The sequence below is a fragment of the Manis pentadactyla genome, chromosome 2 (genome assembly GCF_030020395.1).
Source record: "Manis pentadactyla isolate mManPen7 chromosome 2, mManPen7.hap1, whole genome shotgun sequence".
NCBI classification, from domain to species: Eukaryota; Metazoa; Chordata; class Mammalia; order Pholidota; family Manidae; genus Manis; species Manis pentadactyla.
Window position 1 is genome coordinate 185,211,576 of NC_080020.1, and position 18,619 is coordinate 185,230,194.

Consider the following 18,619-nt stretch of genomic DNA (forward strand, 5'->3'; position numbering starts at 1 on the left):
AACCTCTCCTTTCTCAGAGGGACCCGAAGCTTCGGCGAGCTATGCAAGCCGGTCATTTTATAATAGGATTGAAACTTTACTAAGACAATACATGAATAAAAACAGCCGCTTGCGGGTGCGACTGGGAGGTGGGGCGCGCGTGCAAGCCAGGGGCCCTCTCTTAAAATAATAAAGCCCCCAGCCGGGTGGGTGAATTTACGAAAACGACGTCCCTTAGACTGAGGAGGGGAAGAGAAGCCCCGAGGGGTTGTGAAGCCGCGTGGGGGAGAGGGAAGGTAGGCTTCCGTCTGCAGACACACACGCGTCCACCTGCAGCCTGCAGCCTCCCGGGCCGAGGCGACCCGCCTCCGCCCGTACCCTCCGCGCCTAGCTGGGACAGGAGCCCGTTTCCCTCTCCCCCTGCCCATCGGATTTGGAGTCGCAGCGCGGTCTAGGCGGCGGCGGCGGCAGCTACCGGGCGGCGCAGGCAGGCAGGGAGGCTGGGAGGCGGGAGGCGCCGGGTACTTTGCAGGCACGTTTCTGAATAAACTTTCCGATCGCAGGGGGTGCTGTTGCCGTACATTTACGTAAAACTGAAAGTATCCCACGCCAGAGTGAAGCCCGCTTTTTGACAGCGGCAGCGTGTGTGCGCCTGTGTGCATTAAAGAGACAGAGGTTTATTTCCAACAGGTCTTGCCTAATTTCCAGGAGCGTCTGCAGAAAGGCCAGAGGGCTGCGGGTTCCAGGGTGTGCGCCTTGGCACGGGGCACCCGGGACGCGGCGCTGACCCGGGACGGCCATCCCACCGCCGTGGCCTCCCCGCCACCTTTGCGAGCCAGTCGCTTGCTCACCATTCCCCATTTTCTTTCCCCGGGTAACAGCACAGCAATAGTTGTGCTGTGCCCGTAAGAAACATTTTCTTTCCGTTCCTCTGTGCATCTGCAGTCGCTCTGTAGTGGTTGGGGGTGTGTCCTTCCCTGGGACCCGGCTCGAGGACCTCCCGCGGCGCGGGAGCACGTTCCCGGGGACTGAAACTCCCGGGACTGCCCGTGCTTTGTCCTCTGGCCCGCGGCCGCTTGGTAAAGCGGACGCCGCGGCCCCTTCCTCGTCCTGGGTCCCGGTGCTCCCCTCCGGGGGCGGGAAAGTGCCCTGAGTTTGGCTCCTTGTTCTTTATTCCTTGGCCTCTCTCTTTCCGCGACCCAAGGGGGCCTGGACTCCGTGCTTCTGGTTGCATCCTGACCCAATTGCTTGTCGGGGCGCTCAGATCCCGGGTCCCCAAGCTCGGCCTTGGGGGCGCGCCCCCGGCTCTCCAGCCCGGGCCTGCAAGCCTCTCTTGCCGGTTCTCCCTCCCTTCAGGCCGCCGAGTCTCCCGGAGGCCCTGGCGCTGCCCTTCCGGACCCGCAACCCTCCAAACTTGGGCTGGACTCCGCTTCGCCGCGCACTCCCTCCCTCTTTCCCTCGCCCGCTGCAGAGCTGTAACTTGGGAGGCTCAGCTCTCAACTTCGGGTGATTTTTCTTTGCGATCCTCTCCTCGGGCAAAGTTTCCCTAGTGCAGCCCTGGGCTCAGGGCTTTCACTTCGGCCCCGTCGTCCGCACGCTGGGAGCGACCGCTGCCGCGGCGGTGGTGAGGGGAAGTGGGTGTGCGCACGGAGGAGGGTGTCCGGGAGCAACTCTACCTGGCTTCCCTCCGCCCGCGCTTTCCCGGACCCGGGCTGCAGCCTCCCCATACACTTTTTCTTTTAAAAAAATACTCTCTCATTTTAGGGTCCGCATGCGGGGTGTATGGGAGGGGAGCGGTCGCATGGCCTGCTCCCCCCGCCCCCGCCACCCCTTTCTTCTCTCAGCCACGCCGCCGCCTCGGCTCTCGCTGCGGCCACTGGTGAGCCTGCGGCCCCAGCGCCCCCTCCTCTCCGCCCGCCCCTCCCCCGGGGGCCGCGTCTGGCGTCTGAGGAGCCCCCCGCCCCGCACCTCCCCCGCCCCACACTGGCCATTGGCTTGTCCTGGTCTCTTTTTCATGTCCAGCCCCTGATGTGTGTCCATTGGTGTGAGCTTCCCCTTCCCTCCTCCCCTTCTCTCCTGCTCGCCCTGCCCATGTTTTGTGTGTCTCTGTCCATCCAGACTCCTGACGTTCAAGTTCGCAGGGACGTCACGTCCGCACTTGAACTTGCAGCTCAGGGGGGCTTTTGCCATTTTTTTTCATCTCTCTCTCTCTCTCTCTCTCTCTCTCCCACTCTATCTCTCCTCTCTCTCTCTCTTTTTTTTTTGCTTAAAAAAAAAAAAAGCCATGACGGCTCTCCCACAATTCATCTTCCCTGCGCCATCTTTGTATTATTTCTAATTTATTTTGGATGTCAAAAGGCACTGATGAAGATATTTTCTCTGGAGTCTCCTTCTTTCTAACCCGGCTCTCCCGATGTGAACCGAGCCGTCGTCCGCCCGCCGCCGCCGCCGCCGCCGCCGCCGCCGCCGCCGCCCGCCCCGCAGCCCACCATGTCTCGCCGCAAGCAAGGCAAACCCCAGCACTTAAGCAAACGGGAATTCTCGCGTAAGTAACCCAATAATAGTAATAATAATTATTAATAATCACGAGAGCGCGCAAGAGGGGAAGCTAGAGCGAGGGGGAGAGAGGGGTGTGTGCATGCATTTAAAATTTTTTTCATGAGAAAAACCTCCGAGAGTCGGTATAAAAGAGATTAAAGGGAGAAGAAAAAAAAAACCCTCATCCCATCCTGAACCGTAGCCATATATACACTTTGGGGATAGCACGCACCTTTCAATTTTATTTAATTTTACAAAAATTTGACTCCTCCTCTTCCCTACTTTCTGCAGCTTTATTTTGCTTTTCGAAAAGGAATGCATTGATTTCCCCTCCAATTTTGCAAAATAATGAACAATGCTTTAGATACGGACAACTCTCCTGCAAACCGAGGGGAGGGAGCTGGAGGGCAAAGGGGGGTTGCCTCCACTCACCGAGGGAAGGAAACGGTGGTGGTGGGGGGAGGGGAGCCCAAGCCCCAAAACAATTCCTAGGGAGAAAAAAGGTGAGAGTGGCCCTCGGACACCGGTGCGCTCACGGTCAAGTGTGCACCAGGAGGAAAGTAGTCATCTCCACAATAGTGAGAAAGTGGGATTGTGGCAGGGGGGCCCCCGGCGCACTAGAGTCCGCCGAATGTGGTGAGGGGCCGCGGCTGCAGGGATTGCCGGGCGACCGGGGAGCATCGGAGTCGCGGCCGGCGCTGCAGCCTTTTGTTCCGGCCGAGATGGGTGTTTGTCCCGCTGCCTTTTGTGCCGGCTACTCGCGCTGGCCCTCACGCGCCGCCGCCGAAGGGCAGGAGCCAGGGCCGGGGGCGAGCGGGAGAGGGAGGGAGGGCGCTCGGGCCGACGCCGCCTACCCCTCCCGGCAAGAAGGCGTGCAAAATAAATAGGATAAAATAAAACCAAAATTAAAACAAAGCAAGAGAACGTAAAATATCTTGTCTCCAAACAAGCTAGATGCTCGGCCGGCCGTTTTCTGCAACGCTCTCCTTAGACTCCCCCCCCTTAAAAAATCTCAATCTCTATTAGATGAAAAAACAAAACAAAACAATACCCCCCTCCCCAAAACCCCTTTAGTCCCGAACTTAGAGCGCCGGCGGCACGGAGAGGGAGCGAGGAACTCCCTCCTCTTACTATTTTTTGGAAGATTTTCAAAAAAAGTGGAAGTGGATTTTGATTGGGAAAAATCTCGTGTCTGAATGTTTACAAGCACCGCGTGTGCGGGAGCCTCCTGCCAACAAACAGACAGAGGACCAAGCGCGGCGCGGCAGCCCGGGAACAGGCGGCGGCGGCGGTGGCGGCGGTGGCGGCGGCCGGGCCTCGCCGGGCCTCGCTGCGCCCCCACCCAGCCTGGGATCGCCCACCCGCCGCCCGCTATCCCGCACAGCGGCAGGCCGTGCCGCGACTCCACGCCAACCGTGTCCACCGTCCCCCCTTTCCCCCAGCACAATGCTCGGACCTCCTCCCCGCCAACCCGACTGCGAAATCGGCCTGGGAGAAACTCCGCTTTGCAAAGCATTTATTTTGCACTGCAACTGAAAAAGCGCGTTCTGTCCCTCACGCCCCCGCCCGCTCCCCCAACCCACCGCGGTCTCTAGTCCACTGCACCGGGCGGCGAGAGGTCACCACGTGCTTTCCTTAACCCCCTCCCACTGGGTCTGGCCACCAGTACCCTGCTCGCAAGCACGGCCTGGCCAGGTTGGGGGTGAGGGGTGGGGGTGGGCAGGGGTAATAGTTTGCGTTTGGGGGGAGTTGGATCCCGGGGCTCCGCGCATCCCACCCTTGAGTTCTTGCCCTGTACCCCCGGCCTCATTCGGTCGGGGGCGGAGAGGGGTTCCTTGTGAGTCTGTATAAGCTGGGGGGGTTGGTGGTGGCTGTCCTGGTTAACAGAATGCGCCCGGAAAGGCGGGCGGTGGGCACTTAAGAAAGTTTGGCAGCCAAGTGAAAGAAAGGCGTGAGAGGGCCCATAGCCCTTCCCCCTTCACTCAAAGCTCTTAAATTTTTGATGCCGTTTTACAGGACCACCTACACCCCGTTATGTATTTTTTTTAAAGGGGGGTGCGCGCAGGGAATTGCATTTTTCACTGAGCGCTGGAACTTGTCACACACTTCGGAAGCTCCCCCGCCCCGGCACGTTGCGGGGCCCTCCCTCTCCCCACCCCCGCGCATCCCTCCCTCGCCGCTCTCCCCCGCCCCCCACTTCCCCGGCCGCGCCGGATGCGGAGCAGACGCGGCGCGCGGCGGTGTGAAGTTACTGCCCGGCCAGGTACCGGCGGGAAGGAAGGGCAGTGTTCGCAGGAGTCGGGAGAGCCGGACCCTTGTTCGGAAGGATGCGCTGGGGGGCTAAAAGGACGGACTGAGGCGAGCAGTCTGCGCTGCTTCTCTGCCTCCCCACCCATCCCGGGGCCGCCTTGGGACACTCCAAACTGGGTGGGTTATTCCGCCTCCCGTTCTCCCGCCCCCAGTCCAGTGCGTGCTTTGGGTTAAAAGACCAGTTTGGAAGGGTGTGTGGGTCGCTCCTTTTTCATTTTCTGGGTGCGCAGAGAGGGTGGGAGCCTTCCCGGTCTTCAGGACCCCCCCACCCCCACCCCCACCCTCTGTTTCTTGGGCTGAGTGAGCCACTCGGTCGCTAGGAGGCAGAACAAGATCAAGAAAGCTCAGCGAACTTGAACCTGTACCAAAGCCTCCCCCACCCCCTGCTCAGCGTTTCTCGGCCGGGGAGGGACGAGCTTTGCGAGAGTGGGGGTGGGGGAAACGGACGGTTAGGCAGAATTCCCTTTCTCCCCCAATCACCCCTTATGTCTTTGTTCTTCATTTTGACTTTAAAAATGCCTCTGGCCCGGGCTGCGGAGAAGAGCCCGGGAGTGCAGCCGACATCCCTGTGCCCTGGCTCGGAGTGGGGTGCAGTTTTCGCTTTCTTTCAGGGCGGGCATTTTTGATAGGGAGGAAAGGGGAGAGCGCGCTCTCGGGCTTCGGGGCCAGGCCAGAGGGCGGGATCCGGAACGTTCGCACTTGGTCTCTCCAGGTTCTCTTCTTCTGCCCCTTTACCCCCGCGCTAAACACTGACCACGGCGGCCACCCTGGGCTTGCAGGGGAGCTCTGCAGCCAGAACCCCGGCCCCCCCCCGCCTCCTGCAGCTCTCGCCTCGGAGCCCGAAATCACAATAGTAATAGTTATCATAATGATGCGGGCAAGCAGCGTCATTTAATAATGAATAACCGCTGCCGCCGCCGCCCTGCGCACACGGGTACGGGGAATTACGGGAGAAACGCATTTGCAGAGGTCTCCTAAAGTAAAAAGTGTGAGCCTATGGACACAGAATGAATGCCAGGACCCGCGCTTGAGGTGTGTGCGGTGATAACTGAGACTGCACCAGGTTAGGACCAGCCGAGTTTTCCAAGCCTCATTTCCTACCTCTCCAACTGGCTGCCCCAGGGAACCGTCGTCACCCTGCGGCCGGGCTGGACAGGCGTGGAGGCGGGAGTTGGGACCCCTAGTTGCCCGCCGCTTCCCAGCCCTCGGCCCCGGGGCCGCCGCTACACGTGTTCTCAACGAGCGCGGCTGAAGCCTGCAGCCAGCACGCTGCTCGCTTTGTGCCTCATAGTCCCCGAGCCCAACTTCACTTTCTGCACAACACGCCCCGCCGGGCCTCCTGCGCCAGGCCTGTCGCCTTTGCCTTCGCTTTTGTTTCTTTGCTTTTCCTCCGTGCATTTCAGCCTCGGTTTGCTTCTTTACCCTGCTAAGACAATCAAAGGGAAGGACTTGGAAAGCAAACTTGAAGGCTGATCTCCTTTTTCCTCTCCCCCTCCCCCAGCAGCCCTCGTTTCCCTTGCTCCTTTCCTACATTTCTTCCAAAACTGTATTTTAAAAAAAAATAATAAATTTATTCCTTTGCAACTGCAGAGAGAGGAAAGAGACCTCAGTCAGTCGCTGGGGGCATTGAGACGCTCCAGTATGTCTTGCTGTTTGAACGTAGAAGCATTTTATTTTCTATTTCTTTCTCCTCTTGTAGAGAATTCGCCGCTAATTATTATGATTATTTGCCCACTCCCTTCCACTTCAATCCTGGACTCCCCGCTTTGTAGCCGGAGCTTAGGCTGGAGCTTAGAAACGCTGGTATTGTGGGGGTGAAGGCGGATGGAGTTGAATTGAGGGAGGGGGTAAAATGGCTGAGGTTAGGAATGTTTTTAGGGAAAGAGGAATTTGCATTAAAATACAGAGAAATTATCAGATGCCCAGAAAGGAAATGTTGATTGCCACAGAGAAAAGATGGCAATGCAAATCAGTAGACTACACCAAGAGAATTGTATTTTCATATTTTCTTTGTGCCCCATTTCGTCTGATTTTTAATAATATAGCAGCAATAGTAAGAACACGTTTTGGTATTTCTCTGTACATTACTAGCCAAATGTTTTGCAAGGAGCCCAATGTGAAACGTATTTCATACATTAGGATATAATTCTTGTTAATTAGCAATAATTTACGTTAAGAGCATAGAAAATGTTGAGGTTACAGGTTTTATATCTGTACATTTGATCATCTTGTTATTTTCAAGAACTTTGCCTCCTATAAAATTAATTAGGTGAAATGTGGAGGTGTAATCAGCAACCTCTGAATTACCACTTCATTTCCTGGTTTTGATTGTAAATCAGTTCAGTCACTACATTTAGAAGACTTTAACCAAGTCTGTTTTGTACCGCATTACCTTTAACTGTTTGCTATCTAGGAGAATACTTCCTTTTGCTCCTAAATATTTCCACTTTCAGAAATGTGACAGGCCTTGGGAATAAGAAAATGAATCACAACAGTGGAGTTCCAAAAAATGTTTTTTTTTTTTTGGCAAGAGTTCCACGTACTAAGTTTAATAAAATAAAATTTTTCCTGAGCCTTTCTGCAATCTGTAAACTTCAGAGCTTGTAGTTAATGTTGAACAAAAAAAGCCATATTTGTCAATGTGTGCTTAAAATCCTTAATTCAAGTAGCAGGGATCTTGGAGAAGGACTTCCCTGTTCAGTTCCTCACTTGGTCAAAATGAAAGCAAATGTAGGAGAAAAATGACATAGAGGCATAATGCAAAAGCACTTCCGTTTGTCTCCTTTTATTTGAAAAGTATGCATGTGTATTCTGTATTTATTTTTTGGTCAGTATGTTGGGCAAAGAAACATAAGTGCTTACCTTGCTGTCTTTATTAGTAGGAATATAACCTTCATATTACTGTGGTGACCTTATGTTAAATTAGGAGGAGTACCAGAGGCTAGAAATTATGACATGTCCTACTTGAGCACAGGTGCAGCTAGGCAGGGCTCTCTCAATATTATTTCACCCAGCACATCTGGGAGTTACTCCAGATCTTCCCCCTCAATATTCAGCCTGGGTAGGGTTGAAATAAATTTAACCTGAGTTCACTAGATTTTTGCACTTTATCAAAATCAGTTCCAATATTCTACACTCAAATTAAAATCTATTTTTTGATTCTCTGTGGCTTTAAGTTCATTAAATGTGAAATTGGCAGCTTGCTAAAGAAGGTCAGACTGATTAACTGTTTAAAACTTGTACATTTTCTGCTTCAGTTTTATTAACTGGCAGCATCCTGAATGTTTTGTGTTTTGTGATTTTTTTTTTTTTTTTTTAAGCATAAGATTTCAGGAGCAGAGACTTGCCAACTCTCTTTTCCCCTGGAAGGTTAAACAATGTTAGAAGCTGGTCAATAGAAGCTAGAGTATTTTGGTGCAAAGTTGAAGAAAAAAAAGGAAATAGGAATGAAAGACATATCTACCTTGTTATACCATCCACTGGTGATCATGTGTGCAGAAATAGTACCATTATGAAGCATTTTGGAGCTCATTCAGAAAATTAGTCAACTTTGACAACATTAGGTCAAGTATTTCAAGTTTAAAGAAAGGACTTCTCAGCCTTATTCTGAAACATGGTGTTTGCTTGACCATTCTGATTTTTATGTGATGGGGCTACTAAGTGCAAACATGTTTAGAATATTTTAGGTATTCCTTTCTTCAGAATGAAAAAATGACTAATTGGCTTATTTTCTTAAGTACTCAAAAGTATCCCATTTAGCTAATGTGTCTGCGAAGATTTGCCAGTGAATTTGGTATTTCTTTGATTTTGTGGCACTGCTGAGAGTAAGATCAGAAGGGTTTTTGGCAGTGTGAATTATGCTGCGTTATGATTATTATTTAGATCCGTTTCACAGGTGAATGCAGTTGTTTTCTTATTACGGCAGTGTAAATGTGGCACATTTTCTGTGTGATGTAGTAGCGTTCTAATTTATGAAGCTATGTTTCTGTACACTTAGGAATATATGCATTCACACACAAAGGGGGTATGTGTGTTTATGTACCTTTCCTCTTATTCTTTGGCACAATTGACAACTTAGTCTATAGGAAAAAAGAAACAAATTTGGTTTCAGTTCATGTTTTTTACCAGTTTGGGGGGAGTAGTTATTATTTAAGCTTTATATCTCCTGTGTTAGCTATTTATTTAACAGTCACATTCTTTCTAAACTTACAAACCAGATACATTTGTAATGTATGTGTGTGTGTTGTTTTTCCTCTGGAGTATGCTAGTCAGACAGTTTTCTTAAAATGTATGATGATTTGCTTCATTGATAAATTTGCTTTCTTGTTGGTAATTCCCACATCCTTGTGCCTTTTAGGTGCTCACATTTTCTGGGTGTTCTATAGAGGAAACTAGAAACACTTTACATAATGTGGTGGGATGGAATGGGGTTGAGAATATATTTCCCTCTTTTCTCTCCTCTCTGACACTCTAATAATTGTTCTTTTGTTTCTCCAACCACAGCCGAACCTCTTGAAGCCATTCTTACAGATGATGAACCAGACCACGGCCCTTTGGGAGCTCCAGAAGGGGACCATGACCTCCTCACGTGTGGGCAGTGCCAGATGAACTTCCCATTGGGGGACATTCTTATTTTTATCGAGCACAAACGGAAACAATGCAATGGCAGCCTCTGCTTAGAAAAAGCTGTGGATAAGCCACCTTCCCCTTCACCAATCGAGATGAAAAAAGCATCCAATCCCGTGGAGGTTGGCATCCAGGTCACGCCAGAGGATGACGATTGTTTATCAACGTCATCTAGAGGAATTTGCCCCAAACAGGAACACATAGCAGGTAAATGAGAAGCAAGGAGAAAAGCTGTTTGCATGTTTTCTTTTCATTTTCAGAGGTGCTGTAGTCAAGCACTAAGGAGTGGTGAAGTGCTTTCTGTATTTCTTCATGTGACTGTCCATGACAGCCTTGTAATGTTAAAATAATCGTTCCTATTGCTTATATGCTTATTTTGTATACACAAAAATAAATATTTTCCACTTCATTCAGTCAGATGTAGGTGGAATAGTTACACAAATCTGATACTTTCTTTTTGGATCTGCTGATTCAGAATTTCTTTCCTCTTTTCTCCCTGTCTCATTTTAAATGATGACCCTTAGTACATTTAGCCCAGTTTCCAATGTCCATTTCCAGCCTGGGTGACAAGTCAGAGGCAAAAGTGGACATGTAGGCATTTGAGTTCGACAAATGACCTGTGTGAGTCAGAATAACTGGTCAGGCCTTCCTAGGGGTGCAGATAGTTCTCAAGGCTTCCGGGAAGTGGGGTGGACTGGCAGGGCAGTTTGGAGGGGGTAGAAAGAGTTAACTGAGCTTCAGGGCTAGCCTTGGATCCATATTGGCTGTCAGCTGGTATGGGGCTGTAATTAAACACAGCCCCGTGGTGGGATGACACCGTGACCTTGACTTTAAGATGCCATTTTCGACTGGCCAGACCAGAGTAGAGAGGGCAGTTGCTGAAGCGCACAGACATGCTTACTCGAAAAGTTTAAGGGCATGTTGGAAATTTCAAAAGGTTGGTTTGACAGGAACGGCTGCTCCCTGCAGCCTGCCTCCTCAGCTAAATGATAAATGCTTCTCTGTGCTCTCTCTTGTCTCTGATGTGGTTTTGACAGATGTATCTTGATTTTGTTTGTGGTTTACACAACCACATGTCACCCTTACAAATGTCCAGTCCAGACTTCCACTGTATCTGCTATAACACAATGTACAAATTCTCTGTGAAAAATACACAGACATATTCCACAGCTCTCCTTCCTTTGGTTAATTTTAGCAGAGAGATAGCTAGGTGTGTGGGTTTCTCAGCAGCTCAAGGGAAAAGGAATTAATGACTAATAGAGGGACTTGAATCCCTACTGTAAGTGATAAACAACAACACTGTACAGTGACCCTTAAAACATTTTTTATGAAACAACAGTGATTTAACACATAAGATAAAATGACTGCAGATTCTTGTGGTGACAAAAATGCCATACATGTTAGTGGATCCCTGTCCTCTATTCCCCCCTGCCCCCTCCTCCCAATGAGGGAAGGTTTGTTCAGTTTTAGGAAAGATAGTGCATATAATCAATTAATTCACTGGAACTGGTCTCTCCCACCTAGTTTGACCACAAAGTTGAACTGTAGTAGGTCAGTGGTCCACAGGGAATTAAATGTCATATTATTTCTCCTATCCCCATCTGGAATTTGATCATTAAAATCAAACGTGGCATTTTCTTTCTTGTTTAAAATCCTTCCTGCAATAATACTCAGATACTTTTCCTTTAGTGAAATGAGAAATCTACCAGGGAAGCTGCATTTACAAAATACTTTTCTTGAATCCCCCACATTTAGCTTATGTGACATGTAGGTTAAGATTTTATCTCCCTTGCCTCCCAGTAGGGTATAGCAATGACCATTTCCATGTGCTGTCTTGTGACTGGAAGGAAAATGAACAGAAGTGTAAGGCATGATTAATGAAGCAAGAGCAAGCGGAAGGGGATTTGTCGTCTTTGGAGATCCAAAGCCTTTCTAAATCACCAAATATGGAGTAACACTTGCGTGATGTAACATCGTATTTACATATCGAGCTGCTCGTTTAAAAGACAAAACACAGTGTCTGTCAAGCAAGAATTAAAACCACACTTCTCACTGAGGTCTCAAATAGGTTATTCAGCCCAGATTAACCAGCCCCCAAATTCTGTGCTTCTGTATTTAGAGGAGGAATCTAAACGCTGTGGGGACAGCCATACAGTGAAGGCTTTTTGCTCTTGTAGTGAGTTGTGAATCTATGTAGGGAAGGAAAGCATATATTCCTTGACTTTCTGGTTGTCATATACCTTTTTTTTTTTTTAAAGAACTGTTAGAATAGCAGAGTCCAGAGAAGCCAAAAAAGAAAAGCAAATTTAAAATATGCTCTATAGGTCTAATACAAAAATAATTTCACTGAGATTAAAAGCTGTGTAGGGTGTCTAAAATATTAAATGGGTGCACAAGTGCTGTGACCCAGGTGAGGTAAACCTTTCATGCACAAATAATTACAAAGCCTTGATTCCTTTCATTGTGTTTAATCACCTGTTCCCACCCTGGAACTGGCTGACCATAAATAGTGTGGTCACATCTCAAAGTGAGATGTCAGTAACGAGAATCACGACTTCTCATAACTCACAGTAATGAATTAAGAGTTTCCTATGGTGAAATTAACATTCTACCATTGCACATAAATTAAGATGCCCTGGCCCTCAGGGGCCTCTGAAGAGTACATTCTGGAATAAGGCTGTGTATTACCAGCCTATTTTTCTCAAGCACGTCTTCACAGTTTCAAGTCTGCTTTTCTTTTTATGGTGAGGAAGGAAACAATAAGAGAAATCATTCAGTGGATATTTGAATTGTGTCACAAAAAGAAAGGAAAAGTGATGCTCTGTATTAGGAGGGAGATCTATTGATGAATCTCAAGAAGAATGTTTGGCAACCACATAAAAGATAGTCATTTAAGTGTGCTGTGTAGGAAAAGCTTTATTAAAGTGATGTAAGTTGGATTGGAGCTCACTGTGTGCTCTGTGCCATTTTATAGGCAGGAAGCAGGAATAAAACAGTGACAGATCTTCCTGAGATAAATAAAGCTTAGAATTCGGGGCTTTCAAATAGGAGGAGAAGGTAGAGTTCTTTAAATCTTCAGTAGAGTGGTATGCATTTTGAACATTCGTAAGCCTTTCAAATCTGAGTATTTTATAGAAAGGATGATTTTTTTTTTTACCTGGCAAATAGATAGGTATATGCCCTAATGCTTTACCCACGTACATGTGTTTACTACACACATATATGTTGATCAGATTGCTTTTTTTATTTCATTCAAATATTCAAAATATTGTGTGACTGTAATCCATTGAGACCCTTCAAATAGTATTAATTTAACTGGAAATGAGCAGGTTATATTGTATGGGACCCAGTTCATCAATTGGTGTGTCAAATATCCACTATCAGCTATCAGTAGCCTTTGGCAGCCAGGAATTTTAATAGGGGTTTTGTTTTGTTTTCTAGTCTCATATTTTATGATGGAGGAAATAGTCATTGAAGATTAGTGAATGTGAAACTGCTGTTCGTTTATAGAAAAGGCCAAAAAATATTATCCCACAGTGTCAGATTTGAGGTTTTGGCTTACTGCACATACAAATCTTTAAATTAGGGTTGGGCTGTCATAAAGTTAGCTTTTTTGAGAGAATGGGAGAAAATATGACAAGTCCTATAAAGTGGTAAAGTCTGTCACTATTGATATACAACATTTTTTCTCATTAAAATCATGAGTATAGACATTTATATCAGGGTCTTTAAAAATTATTTGCCTAGACAACATACCTCATATCTAGATAATGACAGATAACTCTAATGAAGGAAGAAATACTAACTCAGAACAGAACCATACGAGCATGTTACTGAAAGATAAATCAAGTATAACATACTTAGGCTTTTCTGAATTTAGAAAATCACCTTGTCTTTCTGTACCAATTCTAATTCTTGCCTAGCTCAGACTGAATTGGAAGATGCATTTGTGCACTTCTCAGTGTGATTGTAAATGAGACTATACATTATAGTAATCTATCATGACTACTTCTTTTTCATTTCTCTTTATTTGTGTGATTCTGAATAAAAACCAGTGCCTCCTAAAGTGAATTTTTAGCATGGCAGCTGAAAAAAACAACAAACATAGAAGCCCCCAACATACTGGTGAACATTTCATTTCCCTTCAGAATCCAGAGGATAGAGAACACTGTTTCCTAATTAGTATCTAGGATTTTCCCTGGGAGCCTGTGTTGGTGAGGCCACTACCCAAAGTCTCCTGGTCAGGAATCTGGGAGTCCTCTCTACAAGCTGTATTTGTAAATAAGACAGAGAAAGGTTGTGAACTGGCAGCTTGGATGTTTTGTCACAGTACAATGTCAGAGAAACTCTTTCTAAGACAAATTGTAAATAGAACTGTCACAGTGATTGCATGATTGAGCCGCAGAAGTGTCCTACAATTGTTGGCATTGTCAGAGGACTTTCGAAAGCTTAATTAAACACAGTGGCCTGCATGGCTGCTAAATTTAGTTTGGAAAGCCAAAAAGAAAAAAAAATATCTAAAATGTGGAGGATCCCAGAGATCCCAAAGTTCTTCAGACATTACCCTTTTGGTGGCACAGAAAAGATGCATTGTGCATTTTCCTAGTTGTCTTTTATAAATAATAGTGTTGAGAATTGGGCCACGTGATATGAAGATCATTCTGTGTATTCTGTGTGTGATGTGGAGATTGTGTTAGTTTTTCTGTCTCCTGCTGTTACAGACAGTTAATGTAAAAACAGCCTTTTATTGGAAACACAAATATGTATTCACTTCAAGAACAGGAGCAGAGGGGGAAAGTTTCCCTCCCATTTTCTGTGTTTATTCTGTGAAAGCTTAAAAAAACAGTGCTGTAATTTCTTAAATCACCCCATTCCTTGTTGTGCTGCAAGTTGTGCCTTTTACTTTAAAGGATCTGAAATCTGTTTTGCACACCTTTCTCCTAGTGAATGTGGCATTTAATTGTGGAGCTGCCCATGGGCTGGAAAATGCAACTGGGTGTAGAAATGTGCAGGCAATGTCAGGACAGCGAGCCTTAAGCTCAGGGAAGAGGCAAGTTGGATGCATATTAATGGCACATTTTCGAGTCCTGGAAAATCATTAATTTCACACTGCAGCCTCAATGTAGTTTGCTAATGTGGGAGGACTAAATTGGACTATCTAACAAATGTGCAAATCCTAGGGAGGCATTTTTCAGAATTTCAGGATTTCTTAGGGAAAGAGTTTAATAAAGGAGAATAAGGGGAATGGTGGCTTTGCACACTAGTCAGTGAGAAAGTTTGTCTTTTCTTTGGGGAAAAATATGAAATTTAACCAGAGTAGCACAGCAAGGGAGATGCACTGAGTTTGTGGCATTTGATGTTAATTTAAGCTACTTTGGTTGGTCTGTTCACACACTTTGTTGTACAAAGAAATCATCTGACAAAATTTACCCCAATTCCAAGTCTGTTTTTACATACAGTCGTACCAGCTTTGTGTAATAAAAGCACTTAGCATCAAGCTGGACCCAGCCTGGCACCTTGCCACTATTTTAGCAAGAGATTTAATCACCAAGGATCTTTAGTACCTTTCTGCTTGTTCAGATTTCATTTGGGTCATGGTTATGTCAGCAGTCCTGTTATTACAAGGATTAAAAAAAAGATTTTAACTTAGTGCCCATTTTTATCTCAAATCAAGCAGGTTTTTATTGTATGTGTCAATTTGGAGGACATTAATAAAGTTCATAAAATATGTTCAGACTTTATAATTTAATGGCTAATGACTAGTATTTTTATTTGTAGTACAAATAGAAAATTGGCTATTGTAGCCTTACCTCCTCTGTTCTTTCCTCCTGCCCAGGTAAATAAACATCCTGAAACTGCTTCTCCCCTTCACTTCCAGGGTATAGAGCTCTGGCCAATATCAGTAAATTTACCTTTGTAATTTGCCATGTAGTTTTTACAACAATGACCTAATTAATTTGAGCATGAACCATATTATTGCTACTAGAGTCATTTTCGTCACAAACTTAATTTCCAGGAAATGTAACCTGATGAATAAGAATGCTTTAGCTCTCCACATGTGCTCCTGGAGACCAGAGACAGATTAAAAATAATAATAAAAGAATGCCAGTATTATTAAAGCCAGTATGCTTGATGCCAAACTCAATTTGAAGCCAGTAAACATCAGACTGTATTTCTAATCAGTTTTAGAATGAAACATATTCCATATTGGGTTCCCTGGAATTTGTCTCTCTGCTTTTTACTGGCCAGCTGCACTCCCTATGCATTTTTAAAACATTTCAGCAAAGGCTTTTGCTGTTCTTAGCAGGGTTAGTAACTTGGGGTCTATTTCTGAGCTCATTCGTCATTCTGTGATGGCGTTGAGTTAGGTTGGCAAGGGAGGGATTGGCAGCATGGAGGGTGGTGGGGTTGCTCCTGACCCCAGCAGGGAATAGGTGAGCTTCATTTGCCTTTACAATAGGCACACGGTTACTGCACCTTGGGGGAGCTCTCAGGTGTCGCTCAGATGGGTGCATGTAAATGCCCTGTCAGATGCGGAGCTGGAATAGTAATGCTTCTTCCACCATCGCACCGTAATAAAGCTGTACACAGCAAGCTTAATGTGCAGCTAGTCTGGGGAATTGTGTAAACTTAGATAGCCCAGTGGGAAAGACAGCGATGTAAAAATGCTCGATATGCCACAGTTTCCCTTCTTGTTCTCCTTTGATCTATAGCAAAATGAAAACATCATCTTTTCCTCCTTGGAGTTGTCTCCCCAACTCTGCCACCTCCCAATCTACCACCAGAATTTTTTGCATGTGTTGGTATGGAGAAATGCAATGTAATTTGTTTCATATGGCTAATTACAGGCGTTTGAATATTTAAAATTTTAAATAGCCACAGTTCCAGCTTTTCCTGTTAAAAGTATGTGATTTGAACAAAGGGAGTACAGTGTAAATATTTGTGGTGATTTGCAACACCCCTTTTTCCCCATTAAACACACACGCACACACGCAGACATTCAGTTTCAATCTAGTGCTGACTTAGAGCACTTCTGTACCTTCGTTTGTACTTCTTTTTTTATTTTTCTAACCAACTCTCAACTGGAACTCCATTAAAATATTTTACCATTATTTTCGAGTCCACTGTTGCTTGAGGTTTTAAAGAGGATTTTTATAATGTGTTCATTTAACAGAATCAACAGCTGTCAGAACCAGTTGTGGGAAATCCACAAAACATACAAAGAAAAATATACACGTTTCCTGAAACAAAACACTTGGAAAAATAAGCTGCCAAGAACTGGCAAATGAGAAGTTTGTAGACAGGGAACCGGAGTGTTTCATCTCTTGGTTTACCCTAGAGACTGATGTGAGCAGATCTGATGCAATGTTTCTAGAAGGTTTACCTGAACAGGTTGCTGTTGTGAGACAATCTCCCTGCCACAAGGGCTAGGCCAGCTACACCTCATCCTCTCTTCAGTCCTCCTTTTTTCTTTTTTGCCTCTTCAGATAGATAAAATACCAAGTTTGTGGAGTATTTAACAATAAATTATATCCTGTAAAGGTGAGATGTTAAGGTTTAAGCTTCCTGTAAAAGTGGTGAGAAGGCACCTCGCACACCCTTTTCCAGATAGGGTTGGCAGCCTGTTGTTTGGAATCGGATCGGCCTGCCAGGGAATTCCCAGTGGGAACCTGGAGCAGGCAGGCATGTTGATGAAGGGGATACCTGGGGACCTTTGGTCATTCACAATGAGTTTCTGTTTGTATCTTCACTCTTGTTAGCGTTGGTGATAAACAATTACACCTACAATTTGATCTTAGTTTTCGATGGGAGGGGGTGGTCCACTGATTAAGAACTCCCATTAAAATGAAGAATGGAGTTACTATGAGACCTGCAAAGGTGCTTTCAACAGAGAACAGGTGCAGTTGTTACCTGCCTACCTCCCCCCCATCTATTTTCTTTTTGAACTTTCTAAAAAACACAAGGAAGCCTCCTGCTAGGCATGAGGGCATTTAAATTTATACTCATCAGTTGTTCATTTTTCTTGATATGTAATGATGCATAAAAAAAGCTACAAAAACAAAGGCACATCTGCTAATTTTTAGGGAAATAAGGTGTAGCTTGGATTATTCCTTTAGTTGGAGCACAATGTTATATGCCACGTCTGATCTTCTGCATTTTAAATATGGAGATTCTCTTTGGGAAAAAAAAAATCTGAAGCATTTCCCTCTGCCAACTCAGGGGATACCATGATTTCATGATGTATTTACATTTAGGGGGCAGATCGCAATGAGCCACTTACTGTTCATTTTAGCCTCCCCCCAACAAATCTTTGAGTTCACAGTTGAAACAGTGCATTAACCAATGTTAAATTTTAAATCTCAGGAGTTTCTCTTTCCTATTCCACCCCATCCTAAGATTAAAACAAATTATTCTTTTACATTTAAAAGTGAACATTGGCTACTGAAGAATGATTTAAAGGCTGAGAAAAATTTTAATCATAAATCATAACCTTCTCATTTTATGTTTTTGTTATGTTAAGGGGAAAAAAATCAATAAGGAAAAATTTAATTCTGATAAAGATACTCTTGGATCTTTGAAAACAACTGCTGTCCTTTTAACTAAAACATTTGAGCGGCTTCAAAGACTGTGTATTTCTTCTGATCTTGGAGCTGTGTGACTAGTAGCAAGAAAGGGAAAAAAATCTTATTCTACATACAAGTGGATTGCCTAACAAGTCTGCACAGACACGTACTTGTTTGTACAATAGAGATAAAAATTCTTGTATAAAAATAATTCAGCTGCTGACAGCAGGCATTGTTGTTGGACCTGTCTTTTGTGTTTGTCCCAGCTCTGGGCCCTCTCCCCGCCACTGTCTGTTGGGGCAGCTTGCTGCCTGCAGACTCCTGACCAGAAGTTAATTGCTATATATTAAACATATAGGTATTGCATCTAAAAAGGAGTATCTCAAGCCTTCATATATGCCTTCCACTCCACTTTCAGATGTGATTGTGGCACTGCCAGCAGGGGGGTGGCAGGCAAAGGCTGTAATAGGGAAAATGACTTGAAGGCAGTTAGGGGAAATTTGGCCTTCAAGTCCCATTTGCTCTGAAGTGTAGCATCGGTTTCTAAACTTTTGTTTTTAATCTAATTCTGATTTACTCTGTCACGTCCCATATCAACCCTC

The 18,619-nt window shown here is 45.8% G+C and overlaps 1 protein-coding gene across 6 annotated transcripts in view; it reads left to right on the plus strand.

Annotated features, from left to right (window-relative positions):
* The first annotated feature begins 526 nt into the window (after window positions 1-526).
* Window positions 527-18,619, plus strand: part of BCL11A (BCL11 transcription factor A) — a 98,800-nt gene continuing 80,707 nt past the window's right edge. The window contains exons 1-5 of one of the 6 annotated variants that reach the window (XM_057497183.1): window positions 527-1,058; window positions 1,336-1,485; window positions 1,744-1,858; window positions 2,338-2,524; window positions 9,331-9,660. In XM_057497183.1, the coding sequence (XP_057353166.1) occupies window positions 2,470-2,524; window positions 9,331-9,660 (385 nt within the window). In that variant the 5' untranslated portion in view covers window positions 527-1,058; window positions 1,336-1,485; window positions 1,744-1,858; window positions 2,338-2,469. The other 5 variants (XM_036926007.2, XM_036926008.2, XM_036926011.2 and 2 more) reach the window with 5 other exon arrangements.